The sequence below is a fragment of the Larus michahellis genome, chromosome 4 (genome assembly GCF_964199755.1).
Source record: "Larus michahellis chromosome 4, bLarMic1.1, whole genome shotgun sequence".
NCBI classification, from domain to species: domain Eukaryota; kingdom Metazoa; phylum Chordata; class Aves; order Charadriiformes; family Laridae; genus Larus; species Larus michahellis.
The window spans coordinates 12,819,336-12,842,506 of NC_133899.1; the positions used below are offsets into that span (position 1 = coordinate 12,819,336).

General features: G+C 39.6%; 1 protein-coding gene across 3 annotated transcripts in view; it reads left to right on the top strand.

Moving 5' to 3' along the window:
* Window positions 1-16,681, top strand: part of TSHZ3 (teashirt zinc finger homeobox 3) — a 66,128-nt gene extending 49,447 nt beyond the window's left edge. For all 3 annotated transcript variants that reach the window (XM_074583012.1, XM_074583013.1, XM_074583011.1), the window contains one exon: window positions 11,909-16,681. In XM_074583012.1, the coding sequence (XP_074439113.1) occupies window positions 11,909-15,108 (3,200 nt within the window). In that variant the 3' untranslated portion in view covers window positions 15,109-16,681. The remainder of the gene's footprint in view (window positions 1-11,908) is intronic.
* The last annotated feature ends 6,490 nt before the right edge of the window (window positions 16,682-23,171 follow it).

A 23,171-nucleotide genomic window follows, 5' to 3' on the forward strand; every position in this document is an offset into this window, starting at 1 on the left:
ATAATGCTCTGCCGCAAAAGGACTTTTTAAAGGATTTCTAATGATAATGAAAATATTCTGATACAGCATTAAGGATTTTGCTACTGAAATGTGTTTAATGTAAATATGCTGTCAGATACCCTTCAAGTAATTGACAAGAGCAGATGATTAGCAGTGTTCTCAATAGTGTTTTTGCATAATCTTACATTTTGACAGAACTCTTCAGCGGCTTTTTATTGTCAGTGCTCTGCAATCAGTAATACTTTTTCCTTGACATTTACTTTGTCATTATAAATCTTGTAAGTGGTCATTTAACTTGTTCAGTATGCATGTAAGAATATCATTACTAACACGTTTGAAAAAATGTCTTCCTGTTGAGGAACTATTGTGAAAGTAAACTTAAGAAAAACCCCCTAAATGAAGTAGGTTGATGAGTGACTTTATGAAATAAATACCTGCCTGTGAGCATCTTGCACATTTCAAGGATGATTTTAAAATCACTTTCTCAGTGAACATTCGTGTATAAGTCATCAAATTAAACATGGTTGTTGGATTTTTTTTTAATCCGGTATTTTTTTAGTTTAATACTATTGTTCAGTTATGATCATTTACATCTAACTGTCCAAAATTAAACTCTTATGATCCATAAGCATTCATAATTACATACTGCGTATAACGTTAATAGTCAATATAATAAACCTTCATCTTTATTGAAGCATCTCTTGTTTCTACAGCAGTTCTTTAATCTATCTCAATAGATTTCTAGTGTACAGCTCATATAGATTTGGTCAGTGACAAGGGTTAGAGTAGTCTTGTAGAACATTTACTTGTAGCTGTGAAAAGCCCACATTCATCAGAGGATTAGGTCGATCAGATTGTACCAGGATCAATGGAAGGACTGTGTGATCCCTCTTAGGCTGTAATGTGTTCACCTTCTTTGGAGAGAATTCACATACACACACATTTCTCTGTCTTAAAGCCATTTATCTCAGAATGTCAAATTGCAATAATTAACCATTATTGATCTTAAATTCAATTAACTTCATTAACACAGGTCATGATGAGGGTGCTTGTAAGGGAAAGGCTCTTGACAAGTGTCTTTTCTTATATGACATTGAATGTTCACAATCGTGGCTATAAACTATTCATATTGTGCCACAGGAACATCTTTTAAAAATGACAAGAGTTTGGTTGGTGGCTCCGAAGCGACATTTTAATCCCCTCCCCCTCATCTTCTAGTTCTCAGGGTTTTCCAGCAAATTTTCTATTCAGGAAGCAGTGAACCATTTGTTTCCAGCACATTATCTTAGTGCGGTATTATAGCAAACCCCACCTATTCAAATACCCTTCAGTTCAATAGCTAGTGCTAGATAGAGACTCATTTACAAAAGCGTATATTAGTATAGTTAGCAAATGAGTGAAATGAATATTCAGTGCTTCTTTTTGCTATACATACAAAACAAGCTGGGGCCATCTCGTAGAGGTAATCCTTCGAGTCTCTGCTTTCTCCAAGTCCTAAGATTCATATTGCAGTCAATAGTTGTTTTTTTCTTAAATGGGGTCTGAATAAAAACTGTGAAAGGACACAAAGGTTTGTTGGCCCACAGTGAACTCCTTTTTTTCATGGAGAAACTTCATTATAAGTACAAGTTCACAATAGGTGAAATTGTGATTGAAATCATTTGGATTTCTACTATGCCATTCATACAGTTGTATGGAGTTTATTGTAAGGAGGCACTGCAACCAAAATAGCTATTGAAACTACTGTATAAAGGACTTCAATGGGAATTCCAAGTCTGCAAGAAAAACGAAGGATCAGGTTGAAGGTCTTTTGGTACTTTTTGAATCTTTTAAGTACTCGTGATCATTTACCAAAAAAAAAAAAAAAATAATAATCTCCAGGCAGAATGACTCGCTGTAATGTGTTGAAGCATTTTAGGAGAAAACTTGATTTTTAAAAACTTCACAATGAAGGCTGCAGCTCCAGAGATGTGTGTTAATATTGGTGTGGTTAAACACAAACACAGAACCAGTGTTCTGGTTACTGTAAAACTTGTAAGGTGTGGACAGATTAGGAGCAACCACAGATGCGGAAAGACTGCAGGAAGTAAGGTGTAAGATTTCTTTTTTTTCCTTAGTCTAAAAAACGCTAAACTGCAATCAGACGACTCTGAGAAATGTGTATAGAGAGAAATGACAACATCAGTTTTGTTCAGAAACAGATTTCAGTGACAATTAAACGGTCATTTTGTCACTACATTTGCTATTTCCACTCCACTATACAAAGCGTTTACTGCAAAGAGGCAGGGCAGAAGCAGAATGGTTTGATTACTGCATTTGAAGAAACTAAAGTTCCCTTACAACATCTGTTTGCTCAGTGAAGGATTATAATAATTAAGAGCTATTAGAGCCATATTGAGAACTTTTATGCTCATGCCTGCTTATCCCGGAGTTGGCTGTGAATCTTGTATTAGTTTGTTGAATGCCCTGTGTGCTTTTCAGTGATTAAAAGATGCCACCCAAATGCTGATGTCAAGCAGAGATAGTGTCACTGTGTGTTTTAGTACCAATTCATACAGAGAATTTGGCTTCCTCTTACCGGCATGTTGATAGTGACTTTTATTTAAAAAAAAAAAAAAAAAAAAAAGGCAACAAACCAAACAAATATTTTTATTCTTTGAGGATTCTGGTAAATATTTTTGTCCATTTGAGGAAATAGTAATTCTGGGCTTAGGGAAATTCTGCAGAGTCCAAAAACCAATTTAACTCCCAAATCAAAATTAGGGTCAAAGCATAACATGAAGCTGTTTTCTCTGCTTATGAATCTTCATTTCCAGTGTAGCATGTGCTTGCATGGGGTGGGAGACTCTCACCAGTCTGTAGTACTTCACACCAAGCAACTGTCTTGGAAACCAACGGAAAACCACTTTTGTCTTACTTAGACTGTATCACATTTATTCGTGATGAATAATTTATACAGCAAATGTAGGTGGTGTTTTTTTTTTCTGCTACTAATGCACGTACTAATTGTACTTGTTTATGTGAAAGTTTTCAGACTGTGGGGCTGCTTGTGAACTGTTTACTTCAACAGTTTGTGCCTGGCTCGTGAATCCCTGGTGGTGTGTCCCCTTTGTGGCTGGTGAGGTGCCCCTTAACCTCCCGATGGATGCTGAGGGACTTCATGCTCCTTTGAATGATGTTCATTTGTACCTCTGGTATACTTGGAGGAAGGGCATCCCTTCCCCAGGAATGTAGCGGGGAGGGGAGGAAGAGGAAGGTACTACATGAATGTTGATGAAATGGGAACACCAAGAAGCTGAACGGACTCAAACCCAGCAGCAGTTGAGAATTCCCAATGGGTGCTCACAGCCCCTGTTACCCATTTGCTTGTTTGATCTAGTCCTGATGGTACTTGTGAAGGGTTGTTTGTGTGGTGACAGGGAGGCCAAGAGGGTGTTTTTCTCCTCCTTCTCTTTTAGCAGGATCAGCCTGAAATTCCAGGCTTACACTAACAGGGTCTGTTAAAATCTCTGCTCCCTCAGAGTGCAAAGGGGGATGGAGACTGATTCCACAGAGTAAGATAGCAAGCAAGGCCCTTTTGTCCTCATGGACGCGTTTCTCAGCCCTTTTACTTGATTACTGTGATCCTGCATCGCTTCTGGTCATCAACTGTGGGCACGCACAGTGGGATATAAACTGTTCCCCAGCTTCTCTACAGCTGTGGTACTTTGGGAAGTCAGTTGTATTGTGCATGTGGGACTGCAAATTTAGGACAAAATCCATAAAAATATGTTTTTCCTGACCAGGCATAGTCTCTGAACTGTTACTCTTGTGGAGTTTCTCATAAGCATGTCGTTCACTTCTAACTGTACAATAACGATGTCTGAAGGCAAGTTTTACATGAGGAAGTCTCTTTAAAAATCTGTACGGTTTTATTCACTATACATGGAAGTAGCTTGGACTTTGGGTCTCACTTTAAATGTTCTAATCTTCAGATCCCTTGTTGTCAGAAGCTTCTTGTAGAAGGTGGCAGATGAACTCTCTCAGCGAGACAGATCTCAGACCGATCCTCCCGCAGCCCTACCCACAGAAGAGTACACTGCAGCAGCGTGGTGGGATCATGTGCTGTTCTCCGTGGTAGAAAGAAGTGGTGTTACGTTTCACGGGTGGATAATTTGAGCAGATTGTAGAAAAACCCTGCTCAGCAGGTTGAATTCAGGGAGTTTAGGCCCCGGGCAGAAATCAAGGCAGAGCGCAGCTTTGGAGGGGAGAGGCATGATCCATCACGTTACATCTCCAGTGCAGTTCTGATAGAACAGGCGTTCGCAGCGTACCTGAAGTCCTGCTCTGTGCTGGGAGCAGAAAGCGCTTTGGAGGAGAGTTGTGACAATACTTCTCCTTACTTTAAAAACCTTTCCTATTTTCCCCATTGTGAAAAGAAGCTTGCTGGCAGTCTGCAGAGTCAGCATTAATTGGATCCCAGCAGCTTGGCTCAGAGGAGATTTGTAACCCCAGGCGCTGGGTTGGGCACAGTTCATGCACCTGTGGGTATTTCACTGGGTATTTTATCCTTAATAATTGTTTAAGCTGAAAACTGGCAATTATTTTCAATTGTACGCATATATTGTACTCACATAAAGACACTGTGAAGAAGCACAGGAGCAGAAACACAAACCGTCTTCTCATGTTTTATATAAATTGCTGAATTATATATATTAACCTACAGGAGTTACAGGCTCCTTTACTTGTCGTCTGGTACTAGACAAGTAATTTTTAACTGCTTTGGATGTCCAGGTTTGCAGCTATAAACTGTGGATAAGAATGTTTCTTCCACAGGGTTGCTGTGAAGAATAAAACACTTGCTGAAGCTTTCGAACACCTCAGTAGAGTGATGCTGTCCAACAGTGCTAAGTTGTTCCTAGGCCATCATTTAATATTATGGCATGCTGGTTTTTCAGGTGTGTATTTAATGAAGGGGATAATACATAACTGGGAGGTTTGCATGGGAATCTCTCACTTAACAAACATCTAAATAGTATTCGGTTTCAGAAAAACGAATGTCTCCCTTCCGGAGACCGGAATCCTGTACCCTCTGCAAACTAAGCAAAAAACAGGGGAGTTTGGGCTATAGTGACATGAGGAAAAGGTGCCTGCTGTAGAGTTGCTTTGTTCTGCACTGAGATGGCCCACACTTTAATGACATATAAACTAATTTCTTGTTATCATCTCTTCACTGTGTATTCTTGTCCATGTAATTCTCAACTCTTAACACTTAGAGTTGATTTGAGCTCTCTGAAGTTGCTCCAAATGTAATAGCAGTCCAGGATGTTGGATTAGAGCAGCTGGCCGGCTTCCTCTGGCCTATTTCTGAGTTCTCTGTAGCAGACAGCTGCAGTATTTTCATGAAGGAACAAACACAAGTACACTTCAAAGTTTCTAGGGCCTAACGTTAGCCACCCGTTAGATTGGCATGCTGTGGCACATCCATCCACACTGATTCCCAACAACAATATTACACTCTTACTGGCATGAAAAGACTGCAGATTTATCAACATACAAAAAATTCCAGCTAAACAAGCATTAATCATGCACATCACATCACATTAACATGTTCAAAATTAATATTCTTGACCTTGCCAGTGGGCAGAACAATCAGTCTTGCAGTGGGATTGTACTCTGGTGAGAGGTACCGGCGACTTCAGCCTATGTGCGAGAGAAGTGCTGACCTCTCCACTTGGAAATAACATTTCTCTCCCATAATAGACAGTCCTGCCTCTATGAAACAGAACCTTTGACCTTTCTAACAGGAATAATGTCCCTGTCAAGGTGCTGGGTAATCAGTACTGCCATGCCCGTTCAGAGACAGTGTTGTCATTTGCCACTCTTGTAAACAGGGCAGCCACTCCTACCTCCCATTTCTGTCGCCTAATGAGGAATATGCTAACATCTCTGCCAAGTAGTGAAGTCTCAAATACAATTTCAGTTACACGTGAATTATCAGTCAGTCTCGGTATAGAAATAGCTCATGTTGTGGGTGAAATGTTTGCCTTTCTTCCTTTGAGTGGAAGGCTTGCGGAGTGGGAGTTTTCTAACAGACTAATATAACTCTTTTATATGCCTTCGTTTGCATTAGGTCTTTGATTGACTTCATCCACCGAACTGGTTTTCTCTTGCCTCTGTTCATTAATTTTGTGAGTAAGGTTCATCGGCGCAGTCAAATCACCGCCGTGCTGCTGTTTCTCTGTTGGCTTTCTCTTGACTTGTGTTCAGACTGTGCCCCCTCTTAACTCAGAGTGATCCCACCGAAACTGGGGGCTCTTGGAGGTTTCTTTATCGATGACTTATTCTGATTATTTCTTAGGTGGCTGGTGTCAGCTTCAAAACAGCAGCACTGGCTGTGGCAGGAGCAGCCCTCTCGCAGCACTGGGCTTGCTTGGGGAGCAGGGTCAGGCTGCAGAGAATGTTTCGCTTGCCAGGTCCTACTCACTGCTCCACTTTATGATCTTTTCTGATCCTTTTTCCCTTTTTTGTTTTGATTGGGAATATAATATTTCTCCCATAAGCGTTGGGAGCATCCTGTTCTCCCAATCCCTTTCTGCTGTTCTCTTCCTCAAGTGTGAGATGTGCATGGATTCAGGTTTTTTTTAAGGGTTGAGGAGCTTTTCCTCCAACATGCACTCAAAATCAGATGTTTTGAGCACTGATCCTTAGTATTATACGATGATTTCAAACTGTGCGTAAATAAATCATAAAACTGGTTGTAATTTTTTTGTACTAAAAAGCTATTTGATTAAAGCCGAAATATTTCCATGGAGCTGAATGGTTTTGGTAAACTTTTGCCGTTAAGCATTTTTTCATGTGAGAAGAATATTTGAATGTTTTGGTACTTCTTCAAGCAAAGAGCTTATATACGAGTTTAAATATGCCCCAGTAAGCTAATTAAAAGAAAAGAAAAAGTCTTGGAGAAAAAACGTAATTAAAACAAGACATTTCAAAAGTATCAAAATGAAATATTTGGATAGATTCAAGCCAAAATATATGGTCTCAGATGCATTTTTCAGGGAAAAAAGGGAAGAATTGTGCAATTAATTGGTTTTTGGAGACCAGTAAAGTATGCCCTTAATGCTGTAGTTCTGTATTTCCAAAAAAACCTCAAGGAGGTGTGTGCCTGACCGTGTTACTGCGTGGATGTTGCCATGGGAGGGATGAAAACCATGCAGTGTTTTTCATCTTTCTGCCGAAGAGGACCTCTTAGCAGTTGGGGTTTGAGCCGGTAGCTGTTGTGCTGGTGGGCATCTCAAAAGGTTGCTGAGTTTGGCCCAGGACATCAGCAGGGTAATGGCTGTTGTAGCTGCACGGGGACTTCCTCTGCCTGCAGAAATGTAACGGAGCAGTGATATTTCTCTGATCTTGTATAGTAGATCTCTGGTGTCTGTGTAGAGCCAGGTATGTGAGTTTATTAGTGTATATACAATATGTAGTTCATTTTGGGCAGTGATGGATCACAATTTATTTCCACTGGCGAAGAAATGATCCATAGCTCAGTTATGAAGGTAATTCCCTCTTGTGTGGAAATGAATCGCATTATACCACAGCTTACTGTTACGTTTTGATATCAAATGTGTTAATTTCATTATTACCTAGCAGCTTAGTTAATAATTATAATAAATATTAATGAGGGAACTGTCTGTTCTTAACCTCTCCGTAGCTGCACCTGCAATAGCTTTCTGAATCCCTTTGATATACCCATCTCTAGAAGCTAGGAGACACAAGGGAACTACTATCCATTTTTTGTCAAATATTATGTCATAGTGACACTATTGCTGAACTTGCAGGCAATTTTCTTTGGGTTATGGTGCCCTATGAGATGTAAACTAAAAACTTTTTTGACAACTGTAATTTTTTTTCCTTCTTTTACTCCGGGAAAACAGAAAAAACCAACCCCAGAACCACCTGATTTCTTTCATTTTCATTCTTATTAACTGCTTTGCCATTAGAATTGCCTTTAAAGTTATTTTTTTCCCTCAGACTTTGCTGTCAAGGCATTGAAAAACAGTTTTAGAGATGCCCTGCTGTTTCAAACATTTAGTCTATACTTGAAAAATATCAAACCATGGGTCTTTCTTTTTTGTTAAGAAGAAGGAAACGCCTGAGTAACGATGGGCTGGAGACGGTGCTTCTTAAAGACGGTCTCTCTGCCAGGCAGTGAATCTCAGCAAAGAAATATACCATTGCCTCCTGATTTTACTCTCCGCTTTCATAGTCTCTTTGCTCTTCCTGTAGGTACTTAACCAAACAGGAAATTTCTCTGCTACAGCCCTCCTTGTCCTTCTTTCTGTTGCAGTCAAGCTGTTACCTTCATCCGTACTCTGCCAGACTCAGATCATCTCTCTGCTGAGAGCAAGATCTGGTGGGGCAGGGTGGGATCAGAGCTTCCCTTGGTTGGAGATGGGCTCCTTTCCCCCGGTACCTCCGCTGAATCCCGTACTCCTGCTAGCATGGGACTGCAGTTTGGCCTTAACCCCCTCTCCTTTTCTGTCTCACATGCTGGTAACGATTTACTTGGGTTTTCTGAGGAGGAAACCTATCAGCCACCATACCTTTGAGTGCAAAACCTTTGAGTATGCCCCGAGTCTGCCATCGCAGGTTGGTCCAAGACTTGCTGGGTTGCTTTGTATTGCCCTGAAGGCAAGTGATTAGGTCACCGGCCCTTGGAATAAGGAATTGGCAGCTACTGGCATAAACTCCAGTTGAGGATGGCGTTTTAGGCTATAGTATTTCCTTGAGCACCCTCATCTCTTGCATAAATCTTTGGTTGAGGAAGTTGGGGGTAATGTCGCAGTTCATCCCTCCTCTCCTTTATGCAGGGGAAAGAGCAGAAGGAGTTGTTCAAACTGTCAGTTTATTGAAGTTGCAAATTGCAAGGTAAAATTCCATACTGTCGTTTGTGCTTCATTTCCCCGCATTTCTGGATCAAAGACTGATGTCACAACTTGGCTTCACAACTTGAGCTTAGGAAGGAGAACAGCTATAGAGGAGGCAGCTCCTGGTTAACACGCAAATATGCTTGATAGTTGGTGAAAAGGGCAAAGAAAGCATGAAAGGTAAATAGATTTACATTTAAATGAGCCGCATGCTGGAGGTTTTCCCTAATGTAAAAGTCATTCTCTAAAAACCTGTGCATGTGACAATGCAAGTGTTTCAGTCCAAACAAAATTTGTAAGATTTCAGCAGTAAAAGAAATAAAACAGAAAACACATTAATTAGGGGCATGAGTCTATGACCCCGGTTTGTGTTGGTGAGCAGCGGTCCCCAGGAGCACTTTGCACGGTGTGCAGGGATGGAGCCCAGGGCTTTGGTAGGTGATGTGGTGGTGGGAATGGGTGGCACGTGCTCACACTAGCACTCGGTGGACAAAAAAAGACAGTTACACTTACAGAGCACTTCGGTGTGCCATCTCAGCCCCCAGGTGTGAATAAGATCTTTCTAATGCAGGCAGTGGGGCAATAACCGTGGGTTTTCTTTGCCTTGTAAAAAGGGAATTACTGTTCAGTTTCACAACAGAGGCAAAGGAATGGGAGTTGTAAAAGGAAAACTGTTTCCACAAGGTGGAAAATAAAAAGGGTACATTGGCTTCCAAATCATAGGTTTCGTGCTGTCATGCCTTCCTTCCATCATTCCTCTTTTATATCACTAGGATATGGCATGGTTGATAGCCAGTTGTTTACACATTATTGATAGTTATTTAAAACTTTTGAGCTTTAGGGAGTAATTTGAACTGCTTTGGTGTCCTTTGCTGAAGTTTTTGGTTGAGTTCAGAAAACATGATGGAAGAAATAATTAAGATGAAAAAGAATCTGTACCATCCCCAGGGGAGTGAAAGTATTGAATGAAATCCACCTTGTTTGGTTTTTTTGTAGTGGTTTTGTTGCAAGTATTTGCCAGATAGATGCTGCTTCTTACTACAAATTGTCGACATGACTGTAATATACATAAAATAATATCTTTTCAAAATATTTTGAAAAAGCATAAAATAGAGCAAAACAGCACAGCTCTATTTCATTAAAGTACATATACTACTTATTAAAGTCTGATCTTCGTATCAGCATCTTTGAAACATCTTATAGTAAAGTTTTTAACATCATTCTTTCAAGCTAAGTTCTCCCAAACATTAAAAATAGGACCCTTGCTGCCTGAATATTCTGCATTGAAATTGGCTGAGCTGAAATATCTAATCACTATTATGTGTTGCTCTTATGTGAGATGTTTGTGCTTTCAAAGGTTTAACTTGTGTTCTGAAGATCAGATTATAACTTTACATGCTTGGAGGAAGATTCGCTACCATTCATCCATGTGAAAGAACAGTAGTGACTATTTTGTATTACCTAACGGAATGAAGAAAAATACTCCATGTGAAACTAAAAGCCTGATTTCATTGTTACTTCAACGGTTGTTTTGTCTCTTGTGGTTTTCTGATAACATTTAAACATATTTTCCCTGTGAAAGAAGTTTGCAAGGTTGAATACTGTCTATGTGATACCTACTATGCAGTTCTACATTTTTCACTCTGTTGTTTAAAGTAGGTCTTTTTGGGGCATAAACTATTACCTTCTCTGCACTATTGCCCGAATAGACAAGCTATAGATATTCAATGTGTTTAAGATACAGATACCCACACGTTCCAGCTGTGTTGCAGAGAAGCTCAGAAGTCAAGTGTCTTCAACCACAGAGTCTACTGGAAATGTGTTTTTTTCAAAGTTTATAATTGTATTTGTGAGAGATTGCAAGGAAATTTTAAACTCCACTTAATACAGAACAGTCATGTTCTATTTTTGCTTTCTTGCTTAGCTGTAAATTAAGGCATTATATAGAAATAGATCATTTTGATCAGCTAATGATCCCTCTCTTAATGTTTCCATAGTTTTCTTTCCTAAAGGAAAAACTTTGGTAGACTTAATATATATAGAATATGTGCACAGAAGCACCATTAAAAAAAAATATTGTTTACTGTCAGTTCCCAACTATGCTATTCAGGAAGAGTATCTTAGATTTACATCACCAGTTTCATTACTTGACGGGGGGGGGAAAGATAGGATCCCTGTTGGGTGTCCGTGTAGCTTATGCTGAGTAAATATTGACAAAGTAGTCTAAAGAGCAAACACTTTGACATTTGTAAGGTCCACTGGAAGGTCTTGTATATATTTATACAGCAAGAATGAGTACAGCATACCAATTTTCTTGAACTAGCTCCTGACATACTTCTGCATGGGCTTTCTTGTTGAGAAAGGTATGTTTAAATGTGAATGGGTCATTTGTTACACCCGTAATGAATGCCTTCAAATTGCTCTTAGTGAGTTGTTTCCAAAGGTTGCACCACCTGCTTTTATCATCTCCTCCTCTAAAATACGATACGACTCATAATGATAACTTTAAAAAAAATCTCAAATTTTCATTATTGCAACTGGGGATTTTTTTTTTGCTTTGTAGAAATTTTTGATGTTTGTTGTACTCTATATTTATAAAAGACCAAGTCTCAAAACTGTAATGAGCAAAAAATGCTTGCTTAATTTAAATTGTGAATCTGTCTGTTAAGAAATGCATTAGGGGTAGGAGAAGCATAAGACATATTAATTGACAGACAGGAACTGCTGTCTCTGAGGTTGATACAAGTAATTTATTACTTTAGAAATGAATGCCACCTCCAGAATGTGCTTCATTAATTTCAAATTTAGTTTTAATTTCAAGCTGTTGCCCCTTGAGAAGAATAAGGTGGCAAATTATGTTTGAAGAGCAGATTTTCTTCTTGCTCTGAAGAAACACTAAATTTTAACTGTTTAATTTTACAAATAAGTACACTTCTTTGGCTAAAACACTTAAGCAGAAGTATAATCAGCAGAAACTAACTTATATTTTCTTCTCTTCATAATAGCCTATGTTTCAGACGAACTAAAAGCAGCAGCACTGGTGGAAGAAGATGTGGAACCTGATGAAAATGCAGTTGATGGGGAGCCTTCAGCAAAATATGCATGTCCAGAAAAAGACTTCAGTAAGAACTGCCAAAGCTACCAAAACTCGCCAGCAGCTGAATTTTCTAGCCATGAAATGGACAGTGAGTCACACATCAGTGAGACAAGTGACCGCATGGCAGACTTCGAGAGCAGCTCTATCAAAAATGAGGAGGAGAGCAAGGAGGTTTCGATACCACTGGAAGACTCTACTGTATCTGATAGTTTAGAACAAATGAAAGCCGTGTATAACAACTTCCTCTCTAATTCCTACTGGTCCAATCTCAATTTGAACCTTCACCAGCCGATTTCAGAAAAAAACAACGGTAGCAGCAGCAGTAGCAGCAGCAGCAGTAGCAGTTGTGGAAGTGGCAGCTTTGACTGGCACCAGACTGCTATGGCCAAAACGCTGCAGCAAGTTTCTCAGAGCAGAATTCTTCCTGAACCGAGTCTTTTTAGCACAGTCCAATTGTACAGACAAAGCAGTAAGCTTTATGGCTCTATATTTACTGGAGCCAGTAAATTCCGCTGTAAAGACTGCAGTGCGGCCTATGATACTTTAGTAGAATTAACAGTGCACATGAATGAAACGGGACATTATCGAGATGACAACCATGAAACTGATAACAATAACCCCAAAAGATGGTCCAAACCTCGTAAACGTTCTTTGCTTGAAATGGAAGGGAAAGAAGATGCCCAGAAAGTATTAAAGTGTATGTACTGTGGTCATTCATTTGAATCTCTTCAGGATTTGAGTGTTCATATGATCAAAACAAAACACTACCAAAAAGTGCCTCTGAAGGAACCTGTTACACCTGTAGCAGCAAAAATCATCCCAGCTACTAGAAAGAAAGCATCACTGGAGCTTGACCTTCCAAGTTCTCCAGACTCCACAGGTGGGACACCAAAAGCAACAATCTCCGATACCAACGATGCACTTCAAAAGAATTCTAACCCTTACATTACGCCAAATAATCGCTACGGTCACCAGAACGGTGCCAGCTATGCCTGGCACTTTGAGGCGAGGAAATCTCAAATTCTGAAGTGCATGGAGTGCGGAAGTTCGCATGACACTCTGCAGGAACTCACGGCTCACATGATGGTGACGGGACATTTTATTAAAGTCACTAACTCTGCCATGAAAAAAGGGAAGCCAATTATAGAAGCCCCAGCGACACCAACAATAACGTCCTTAGTAGATGAGAAAGTCCAGTCTGTGCCGCTAGCTGCCACCACTTTTACGTCTCCTTCCAATACACCTTCTAGTGTTTCCCCTAAGTTAAATGTTGAAATAAAAAAAGAAGTAGATAAGGAAAGAGGCATTGCTGATGACAAAATGAAAGACAAAGAAAAGTCAAGTGAAGATGAGGAGAAGTATGATATCTCCTCAAAATACCATTACTTGACTGAAAATGACCTAGAAGAAAGCCCTAAGGGGGGATTAGATATACTGAAGTCTTTAGAAAACACAGTTACATCAGCTATAAACAAAGCCCAGAATGGCACGCCAAGCTGGGGTGGCTACCCCAGCATTCATGCCGCCTATCAGCTGCCAAATATGATGAAGCTGTCGTTGGGTTCATCTGGGAAGAGTACACCATTAAAACCTATGTTTGGAAACAACGAACTAGTATCACCAACTAAAAACCAGCCCTTGGTGTCTCCACCAAGCAGTCAGACCTCACCTGTGCCAAAAACAAACTTTCACGCCATGGAAGAATTGGTAAAGAAAGTCACCGAGAAGGTGGCTAAAGTGGAGGAAAAAATGAAAGAGCCCGAAGGAAAGCTTTCTCCAATGAAGCGTGCGACGCCTTCGCCATGCAGTAGTGAAGTCAGTGAACCCCTGAAGATGGAGCCCTCCAATGATGGTGGCTTTAAAAGCCAGCAGAACAGCCCAGTCCCTCAGAGAGATGGTTGCAAGGATAGTCCAACTGTAGAACCTGTGGAAAATGGGAAAGAGCCTGTTAAGTCCATTGTAAGTTCTTTAAGTAGCAGCACAGCTATCATTACTGATCACCCTCCCGAACAGCCATTTGTAAATCCGTTAAGTGCACTGCAGTCTGTCATGAATATTCACCTTGGGAAGGCAGCAAAGCCATCTTTGCCTGCTCTGGATCCAATGAGCATGCTTTTTAAAATGAGCAACAGTTTGGCAGAAAAGGCTGCAGTGGCCACCCCACCTCTACAGTCCAAAAAACCAGACCACTTAGACCGTTATTTTTATCATGTCAACAATGACCAACCCATAGATTTGACGAAAGGCAAGAGTGACAAAAGCTGCTCTTTGGGTTCAGCGCTTTTGTCATCCACATCGACATCTTCTGCATCTTCTTCATCTACAGTGACAACAGCAAAGACATCTGCAGTCGTGTCATTCATGTCAAACTCGCCGCTACGCGAGAATGCCTTGTCAGATATATCTGATATGCTGAAGAACCTGACAGAAAGTCACACATCAAAATCTTCCACACCTTCCAGCATATCTGAGAAATCTGACATTGATGGTACCACAATAGAGGAACCAGAAGAGAGTACACCAGCTCAGAAAAGGAAGGGCCGTCAGTCTAACTGGAACCCTCAGCACTTGCTCATATTGCAGGCCCAGTTTGCAGCTAGTTTACGGCAGACTTCGGAGGGGAAATACATCATGTCAGACTTGAGCCCTCAAGAAAGAATGCACATTTCCAGGTTTACGGGACTTTCAATGACCACGATTAGCCACTGGCTAGCCAATGTGAAATACCAGCTCCGAAGGACGGGGGGAACTAAGTTCCTTAAAAATTTGGACACTGGGCACCCAGTGTTCTTTTGTAATGACTGTGCTTCACAGATCAGAACTCCTTCAACTTATATCAGTCATCTTGAATCGCATCTGGGTTTCAGGTTAAGAGACTTGTCCAAACTGTCCAGCGAACAGATTAACAATCAGATAGCACAAGCAAAGTCACCATCTGAAAAACTGGTGACGTCCTCTCCAGAGGAAGATCTCGGAACTTCTTATCAGTGCAAACTTTGTAACAGGACTTTTGCGAGCAAGCATGCTGTTAAACTTCATCTTAGTAAAACACATGGGAAGTCACCAGAGGATCATCTTCTGTATGTTTCGGAGTTAGAGAAGCAGTAGCATTTGCTTTTGATTAAAATAACTGTAATTTGCTTTGAGGAAAACTGTCAAAGACGCCTTAAAGCTACTGTTTAGTTCTTGGCACATGTTCTTATTTTAACTCCAGAGTCGCTCTGGGCTGAACTGTTTTGTATAACTGTACAGTGTTTAAATAGAGGTGCATAATCAGCTGTTGTTACTGGTAAAATATGAAGGTTAAAATGCAGTGGTAAGTGTTTGGAACTTTGTGTAAATTGGATTTAGTTGCTGTGCATCCCTCTGATGCATCAAGCTGCATGCATTAACAGACAGTTTAATTAAGCATTTATAACTAATTCTGGTGCACTTTTTTCATGTGACCTAAGTGTGCTGGTATTTCTCACCCTATAATCTTTAGCCCTCTGAGTACTTTGAAGCACTTTTGCATTAATTTGGTAAAAATGTGTGGATATGGTTTTTTTAAACCCTTACCTGCTTAGTTCCGATTACTAATATGAACCTCCATTTATGCAGAGGTGTCTCACACCTTGAAATTTAAAAATATAATTTTCACATTGAAACATAGATGTATATATTGTATAGATTTCAAAATCTCTTATGGAAAATGTGATTGTGGTTAATGCCATTTTCTTTTTCTTCAGCATTTTTATCAACAGCGGGTTTTCTACCTGATAAGCCCCAGCTATAAACTGTACCTATATATAGTGTATATTTCATTTTTTAGATCTAACAGTTTTTCTTTTAACATCCAAACATTGTAAATTATATGATGAAAGATACCACAGATAGCATTTATAAAGTATTCAGAAACATTATTCTTAAAGCAAAGTATGTTTTGTTTTGTTTTGCTATACAGTACATCTATATTAATAGAGGTTCATGTTTAAATTATACATATTTATTAGTGTTGCTCTCACTTGTTTGTTTTTGTTTTGTTTTGTTTTTTTTTAAATCCGTCTGAAGAAACAGAAGCCACGGACTGCATTCCTGGCATGCATTCTAACTGTTTTGCACAACATGACTTTTAAAGGTATTTATTAGTAAAAAAAAAAAAAAAAAAATAAAAAGAGAAAATTCAAAATAAACTCAGTGCTCAAAGGGTTAAATCTATTTGAAAAACTTGTACTGTATTTCCTAAACATTGATAAAGCCTTTAAAATGTTTGTACTGTAATACTTTGCTTAAAAAGTTATGAGGCATTCTGTGATATAACCTCTTTTACTTATTTATAAGCGCTCTTGGTTGTTATTTCCTATTGTAGAATGCCTTTTTATTTCAATTGGTAACTTTCTGTTTTGTTCTGCCTAATTATTCTCCCAAGATTCCATACTGCAGCTTTATCTTTAGGCATATGAAAGGTAACCCGTGGTTACCAGCACACTAAGTGATTCTGTTCGTCTCCATTTTTGGCAGTTAATTTGCAGAAGTAACTGACAGCTGACACCATATGAGAATCTATGTATAAAATATTGGCATGTAAACAGCACAGACACTGTAATGCACTCTGTGCCCTGTTTTGTTGTTGACAATGAAGCACCATTATATGACTCTTCATATAACCTTTTTTTCTACAGCAGCATTAAAATTGTCTTTTTGCTATAATTTTGTGTTGCGTTCACAATTATGTCTGAAATGTGCTACGACTAACGAGCACATTAAAATTAAATTGTATGCTATCTGTTTATGACTGAAGCTTGAGTAGGTTTCTTCATCTGCCAGGTGCTGGCAGTCAAAAGCTGCACATAAATCACTGGAGTTTTAGTGAACTTTAGCATTTCAAGAGCAGGGTAGCACGTATTCAAAGGCTGCATTAACAGAATTTTTTTCCCCCGGAAAAGATAAATGAGCATTATAACTCCTTTTTAAACATCAGGTAAGACTGACTGTGAAGACGGGGGTTTATAAGCAACGTGTGGCAAAGCAAATAGGTGTTTTGCTGCGCTGTGGATTCAGACCCAGGCAGATGCTGCTACTCACACGCCTTCCCCCTGAAGGTATTGAGCAGAGTCTGCGAGTCGCACCCATGGGTGTTTCACGGCTTAGAGAATCCCTTCCCATCTACCCAGCGGTTTCAGATGACAGGAGTAGGGACCTGAAACTGATAACTTTAAGTTTGTGATTTTGAAGTGAGTCCTCTTCTGGCCCTGCCTGCTGTTGTACAGCGTTCACGGCAGATAGTGAGAGGGGAAAAAAAGATGAATAAACACATGCCAAGCAAACGCAAACAAGTGGGAGCATTTATATGATAATGACAGATTTTTACTGGTGTTGACAGGTCACCCCATCAAAACCACTGAAAACAGTCTGCATCTCCGAAGCACCTATATATTACTATGCACGTAAATAGTGTCTTTTGCCAGTGAGGTGAACTCGGAGTCTGGAGGTGGTGAGGTGGGAACCAAAACCACCATGGCAGAACTTCAGAATCATGTCTCAAGTAATAACTAGCATCCCAATGTCAAATGTACAGTTTCCTTTTTTTTTTTTTTTAAAGAATCCACTGTCTTCCAGAAAGCAACTAATTAAATCTTTCTTTCTGTCTGTTTTTCTGTCTGTCTTTCCATCTTTCCCTGTAACTGTAAGGGCCAGTACCATGTCTTCAAAAATGTAAGGGAGTGTTCTGTTCATTCTATAGCGAATGCTGCTAAGCAAACCTAGTGAATGGGATTAATGATTTGGACTCTGGCTTTTTTCCTCCTCTTTTGGCTCCCAGTTGTATCTGATTTTAAGGTCATTTGTGTGTCAGTGTTCATGGCCTCAGCTCAAATTCCAGCAATAAAATTGCAGCATGCCATTTTGCTGGTTGACTGGACCATCCCAGGAGCCCCCGTCGCTTAGTTAGGAGAGGCGTCCTGGCTCGCTGAAGTCTTTCATGAAGCCTCCCGGGTGGCTGTCCACGTTTTTTGCAAATAGATGATCTCAGTCTAAATGCAGCCAAACTCTTTACCTCTACAGCAGAGAATTCCTCCTTCGAAAATTATAACAGCTTAAATATAGTATTTGGTTGCAAACCAGAAATTCACACATAAGGAGACTGGCAGATTATTGCATATATTGTCAATCAATGTATTTTTAAGATGCACCATTGACTTATAATAGTAATGCTAAAAGCTCTGTACGCAATACTGTTATCTGGGACGCGGGAGGGAGTAAAAGCAAGAGACTACAGTGTCTTTTGCAGCGTTCCTTCTACTTATTCTTAAAATATAGACAAGAGGTTGATGATTGCAAACACCAAATACCACTGATGCAACTGCATCTGGTAAAATTCAGTTCCTGGGCCTGACTTACCTGGGACCGAACATGCAGCGAAGGAGACACATCAGGTAAAAATTCAGGGAGCAACCGTATCTGTTAGTGTGCACCAGAAATGACTTTCTAATACGTTTTTTAAATACGCTTGAAACTTTGCAAATGAATGGCTGGTCAGGATCTGCATATCCCAAATTTATTAAAGTTCAGCTTGCATTTCAGAACCTCCAGGACTGGCATACCAATGTGATTTCACATTATAAAGAATTTAGAGAATCAATGAACTAGAATAATGTTCTTTTCGTCCATACACTGATATGTATATTGGCACGGTAACTATTAGCGCTAACCAAATCACCAACCTAGCTATGTTAAGGTAATTTTTTCCCTATTAGACAAACAGGAAGGTATGGATGCAGGATTTTAAAATATGCATCTGATTTCTGACTTCTGCTTTGCATTTGATATTTTATTTAGAAATATGCAGATCGAGTGAGAGAGAAAACAAAATGCCTCAAGAAAGAGTTTAAAAATGAAATTGTGATGAGGTGGGAAGAGCTTTAAATCACAGGTGTATAAAGGTGACCCTGGTCTAACCCCACCCAAGTAGTGGCTTGTTGCAGCATACTGTATATCTTCCAGCCATCACATTTACGCAGTATCTTAAAATAACATTTGTGATAAATGTGCAATTTAACTAATTTATGGTGCTATGATGTGCTCAGGGCTACATGCAAGATGAAAATCTTAAATGGAGCTTGAACAGCTCACTTCACAACAAGAAATCAATATGCCAGATCTTAGAGAGCTGTTCACTGGAGTCAACATTTAGCAAAAAAAAAAAAAAAAATCAGGGAATGTGTCTTTAAGTTTTAGTGCATAAGGAATCTATAATTAACTGAAATATGACTTTTAAGCTAGTGTAAGGAACTGTTTCTGAAACTGAAATCTTTCTGGAATCTTCATTATATTTTATTTTTGTATTAAAATAGAAAGTATACTCTTGTAATTATGCAGTTGCTTTTGTGGTAAACACTATGTGCAGTTTTTTGTCTGAACCAGGGCACATTAGTGTTATCAATATGGGAATTATCTGTTGCATTTTAATATGGCTGTGTATCTTGCTATATAAAGCTAGACACAGATATGACTCTGCATTTTATGATGGCAAAAAATTCATCTATACTTCGAGATTTAAAAAAATACTGGCATGTATTGAAGGGAAAAAACCTTTAATTTTGCAAGTTCTTATTTCGGCTGCAACAGAAAAAGAAGTAACTGACGCAAGTGGAATAGAGATGCCTGGTAATAAAGCTAAATTTAATCAATAATTTTTGTACTTTAAAATACACCTCCAGAGAACCTTATATACTTCCTAGAAAAATATCAAATTATTACAATTATTTTTGCCTGCTTTGTTTGGGTAACTTTTTGTTACAAAAATATGTTGGAGCTTTGCTGGGCAGCCTGTTACCCACGCTGCTCCACGGAGCTGAAATACAGGGAACGGTCATAAAACTAGAATTTATCAAGCAAAATAGAAAAAAAAAAAAAAAAGTTTCATGATTACTCAGCTTTTAAAAAGTCACTGGATTGTCCTCTTAGCAAAGGATGAAATAGCTCTTAATACTTGACTGGACAATTACCTTTTTAGCAGTGGAAATAGAAATGTGTAACTCCCTTGGGTATTGCTAGTAAATACATGCAATCTCCAGCAAAAAAACGCAAAAAAACCAGTAAATTCTCTTCTCCTGGGACTTTGTGCCAAGATGTGCCTTCCAGCCCTTGGTTGACCTGCTGTAGGTAAATGAGAGAACAAGAAATAATTATCGTACTGCCATCTCGGAATATGAAAGCGGCTCTGTTGTTCGGGGTGTGGTAGCAGTGAATTTTGTTGAGTTTTCAGTAATTATCCAAGAATAATGAAAAGCTTGTATATGTTTAAGACTATGATACTATAGCCCTCATTGAAGAGTATTTGCATAAGAAGTCAATTTTTTACCAGTGAAGGAAGAAAGAATCAGGGTCATTTATGGAAGGGAGCAGAATTATGTATTAACGCATCATTATACGTTTCTGAAAGCGTTGGAACAATCCGTGAGGTTACAATCTGTTTTCAGGCCTTGGTTTGGGGCAATAATTTTAACTAAATGTTCAGCATGGAAAAGATGACTAAGTTTTACTAATACATTGCTCGTGCTGTATTCATTATCTAGTAAGGACACAAGTACAGTGGTGGTGTGACATAAATTCATTTTTTACATGTAAAAACAATCTCCGTGTACATTTAGTATCCAGTTTATGTGTTAGGGAAGTATTTGGTTGGTTGGTTTGTTTTTCAGCAGTATATTGCGACATTTACTTGGGACACATTAACTTCTCAGCAGCTGTTGCTTGGTTCACTTCGCCTTATTTATAGCTGGAAATGGCCTTCTGGTTAAATAATCTTTTAAGAGAATTAAAATCAGATAGACTTTTTGGGATGGATGGGTATGTCCGGACCAGTCACCAAATTCGTATCTATAACCTTTATTGAAATGAAAGTATGCAATTGGAAATCATACTTACTTATATACCACTGTGCCTGTCTTTCATTGTAGGAGTGTCTAGAAAGTAAAATTAAAATTCACAACCTAAGGCAGCTATGCCAAAAAAGAAATTTTTAAGTAATAATATAAAAAGACACTTTCTGTATATCATGGTTTTAAGATTCCTAGCATGTTTCGAGAAATAAAAAAGGTTGTTGTAGAGGAAGAAAAAGAAGTAAAAAATGGCGGTGCCAGTCGTGGCCCCGTTTCCCGGCTGGGGCGGGTGCTGGAGCTCTTCACGTCTGATATGATGTCTTCTATACCTCACCTGAAATGATTATGTCACCCTCATGTCCCCCGCTGGGTTTTCCTATTGTCACATGAGGGTGAGGATGTGTATTTCTTCCTTGATACATTTAAACTCTGCAAGTGGTATAGTGGAGTTTGTAACCAAATAGCGAGCTAATTTTCTGATTTCTTACCTCTTGATGCCTGAATTAAGGACTTTGGTCACAAGGGAAATGAATTTCAAATGATTTGGCACTGTGGAAAAGCCTATATTAGACCTGTCAGCCCCATTCCACTCCCTGTGGAGAAGATAGTGTCCATCTTTTTTTTCTTTTTTTTCTTAATATCAAAAATGTAAATGGAAAGAGGGTAACTTTTAAACTTCAGTATAAATTAACAATGAAAAATACTTCTTTATTAAGCTTCAACATATCACATTCATTCTTGCATGGTAGGAAACTGGGGACATGTTTATAGCCATCATAATTGTGAGTTAGTGACCTTTCTAGCCAAGTGAAATGAAATTACTGGAAAATGGAATTCTTTTTAATTGGTGCATTTGTAGGTGGTGGGGAAAGGAAGGGGATTTGCTAAAGCGTGTGCATGATATGAAACCTGTGAGGAAGGCTAAGAAAAGCCTGAAGCCCGTGCTGAGACGTAAACCTGTGCAGAGAAGGAGAATGAGGTAGGTGTGTCAGGAAGCGGAGTCATATTCTCGGCTTTTTTTTTTCTAAACTGGAGGTACAGTCACTGCAGTTACGCCTCAATGACCATGAAACCGAGTCGGCAGAAGCTGAAGGACTCCGCTCCTGAAAGCCTCATCAGGACTTGTCATCGCTCTAATGAATATCATTTAAATTGCTTTGTATATTGGTGGAGTTTGGATGTCGATTTAATTTGTGCATGTGTTTGAGTTCTTCTGCTTGGCTAGGCTAACAGAGAGCAACAGCCTAATGAAAAGTGAGTTGGTGACAGCGTGATGAGCCCCAACCCAATCAAATGTGTTTGAAGGGCTGTTTTGACAGGGATCTTAAAAGTAGATCTAGGAAAGAGGAGTAGTGCTTCAGTTCAGTACAATTGTTTCAGGCTAAGATTACTGCGTTTTGTACCTCTGAACGGCTGAAAATTTTCTGTGTGCGCTCTGGCTTGTGCTAAAACATGAATTCATCACAGACTTGTGTTCAGAGGAGTTCAGAAGAATGGCCTCCCCCTACTAAAAGTCTCTGGAAATTATTGGAGTTAAAGCACCACTTTAAAAAAATCATTATTGGGGTACACCAGTAATTGGGAAGCAAGAAATGGCTTAGCCAGGGGTTACAGCGTGCATCTCCATCTCTAATGCTGTTTTGCACAGGGCAAATAGGAAGAACAGCAGCAGCAGATTAACACTGGAGGGCAGGGGCCGGCTGGTCAGGGCCAGCCGTGGACTTCTCCGCATTAATTCCCATTTACTGTGCCGGGAAGTTAAGCATGCAATGTCGCAGAGCTGCAGAGAAGGGCAGAGCAGGTGGAGAAATTCTGCAAAATTTATTTCAGTGCTCTCCAGGCATTGGGGATAGTTTGGGGACAAGAAAAACAGACAGCAGGGATTCGTACTACCTGCGGGGAGGGAGGCAGGTGGGACTGAGGAAGTCCTTCTCTCCTGAAGGCTGTGGCTGTGCGGTACGGAGAGAGGAGGCTCCCCGGAGGGCACAGCATGGCTGATGCAACCAGGGCTTGCCCTCAGCACAGCAGGGAAGCCTAATCTTCAAGGTGGCTGGGACACTGCTCTCAGCACACCATAAACTTACTGGGTTATCATAGACATGGTCTCCCAGGGTAGAACAGCCACATCAACCCTATAAATTATACTAATTCTTCCAATCTCTAATAAAATGTTCACTTTTTGCACCTTATATGTGCAGTTGGAATATGAAAGAAAAATATGGTCTTGATTTTTATTTGTCACCGTGAAGACAAATTAATTTCTAAAACAAAGCTGCTGTCAGAAAGGGGAAATAGAGACTAGCGCTTCGT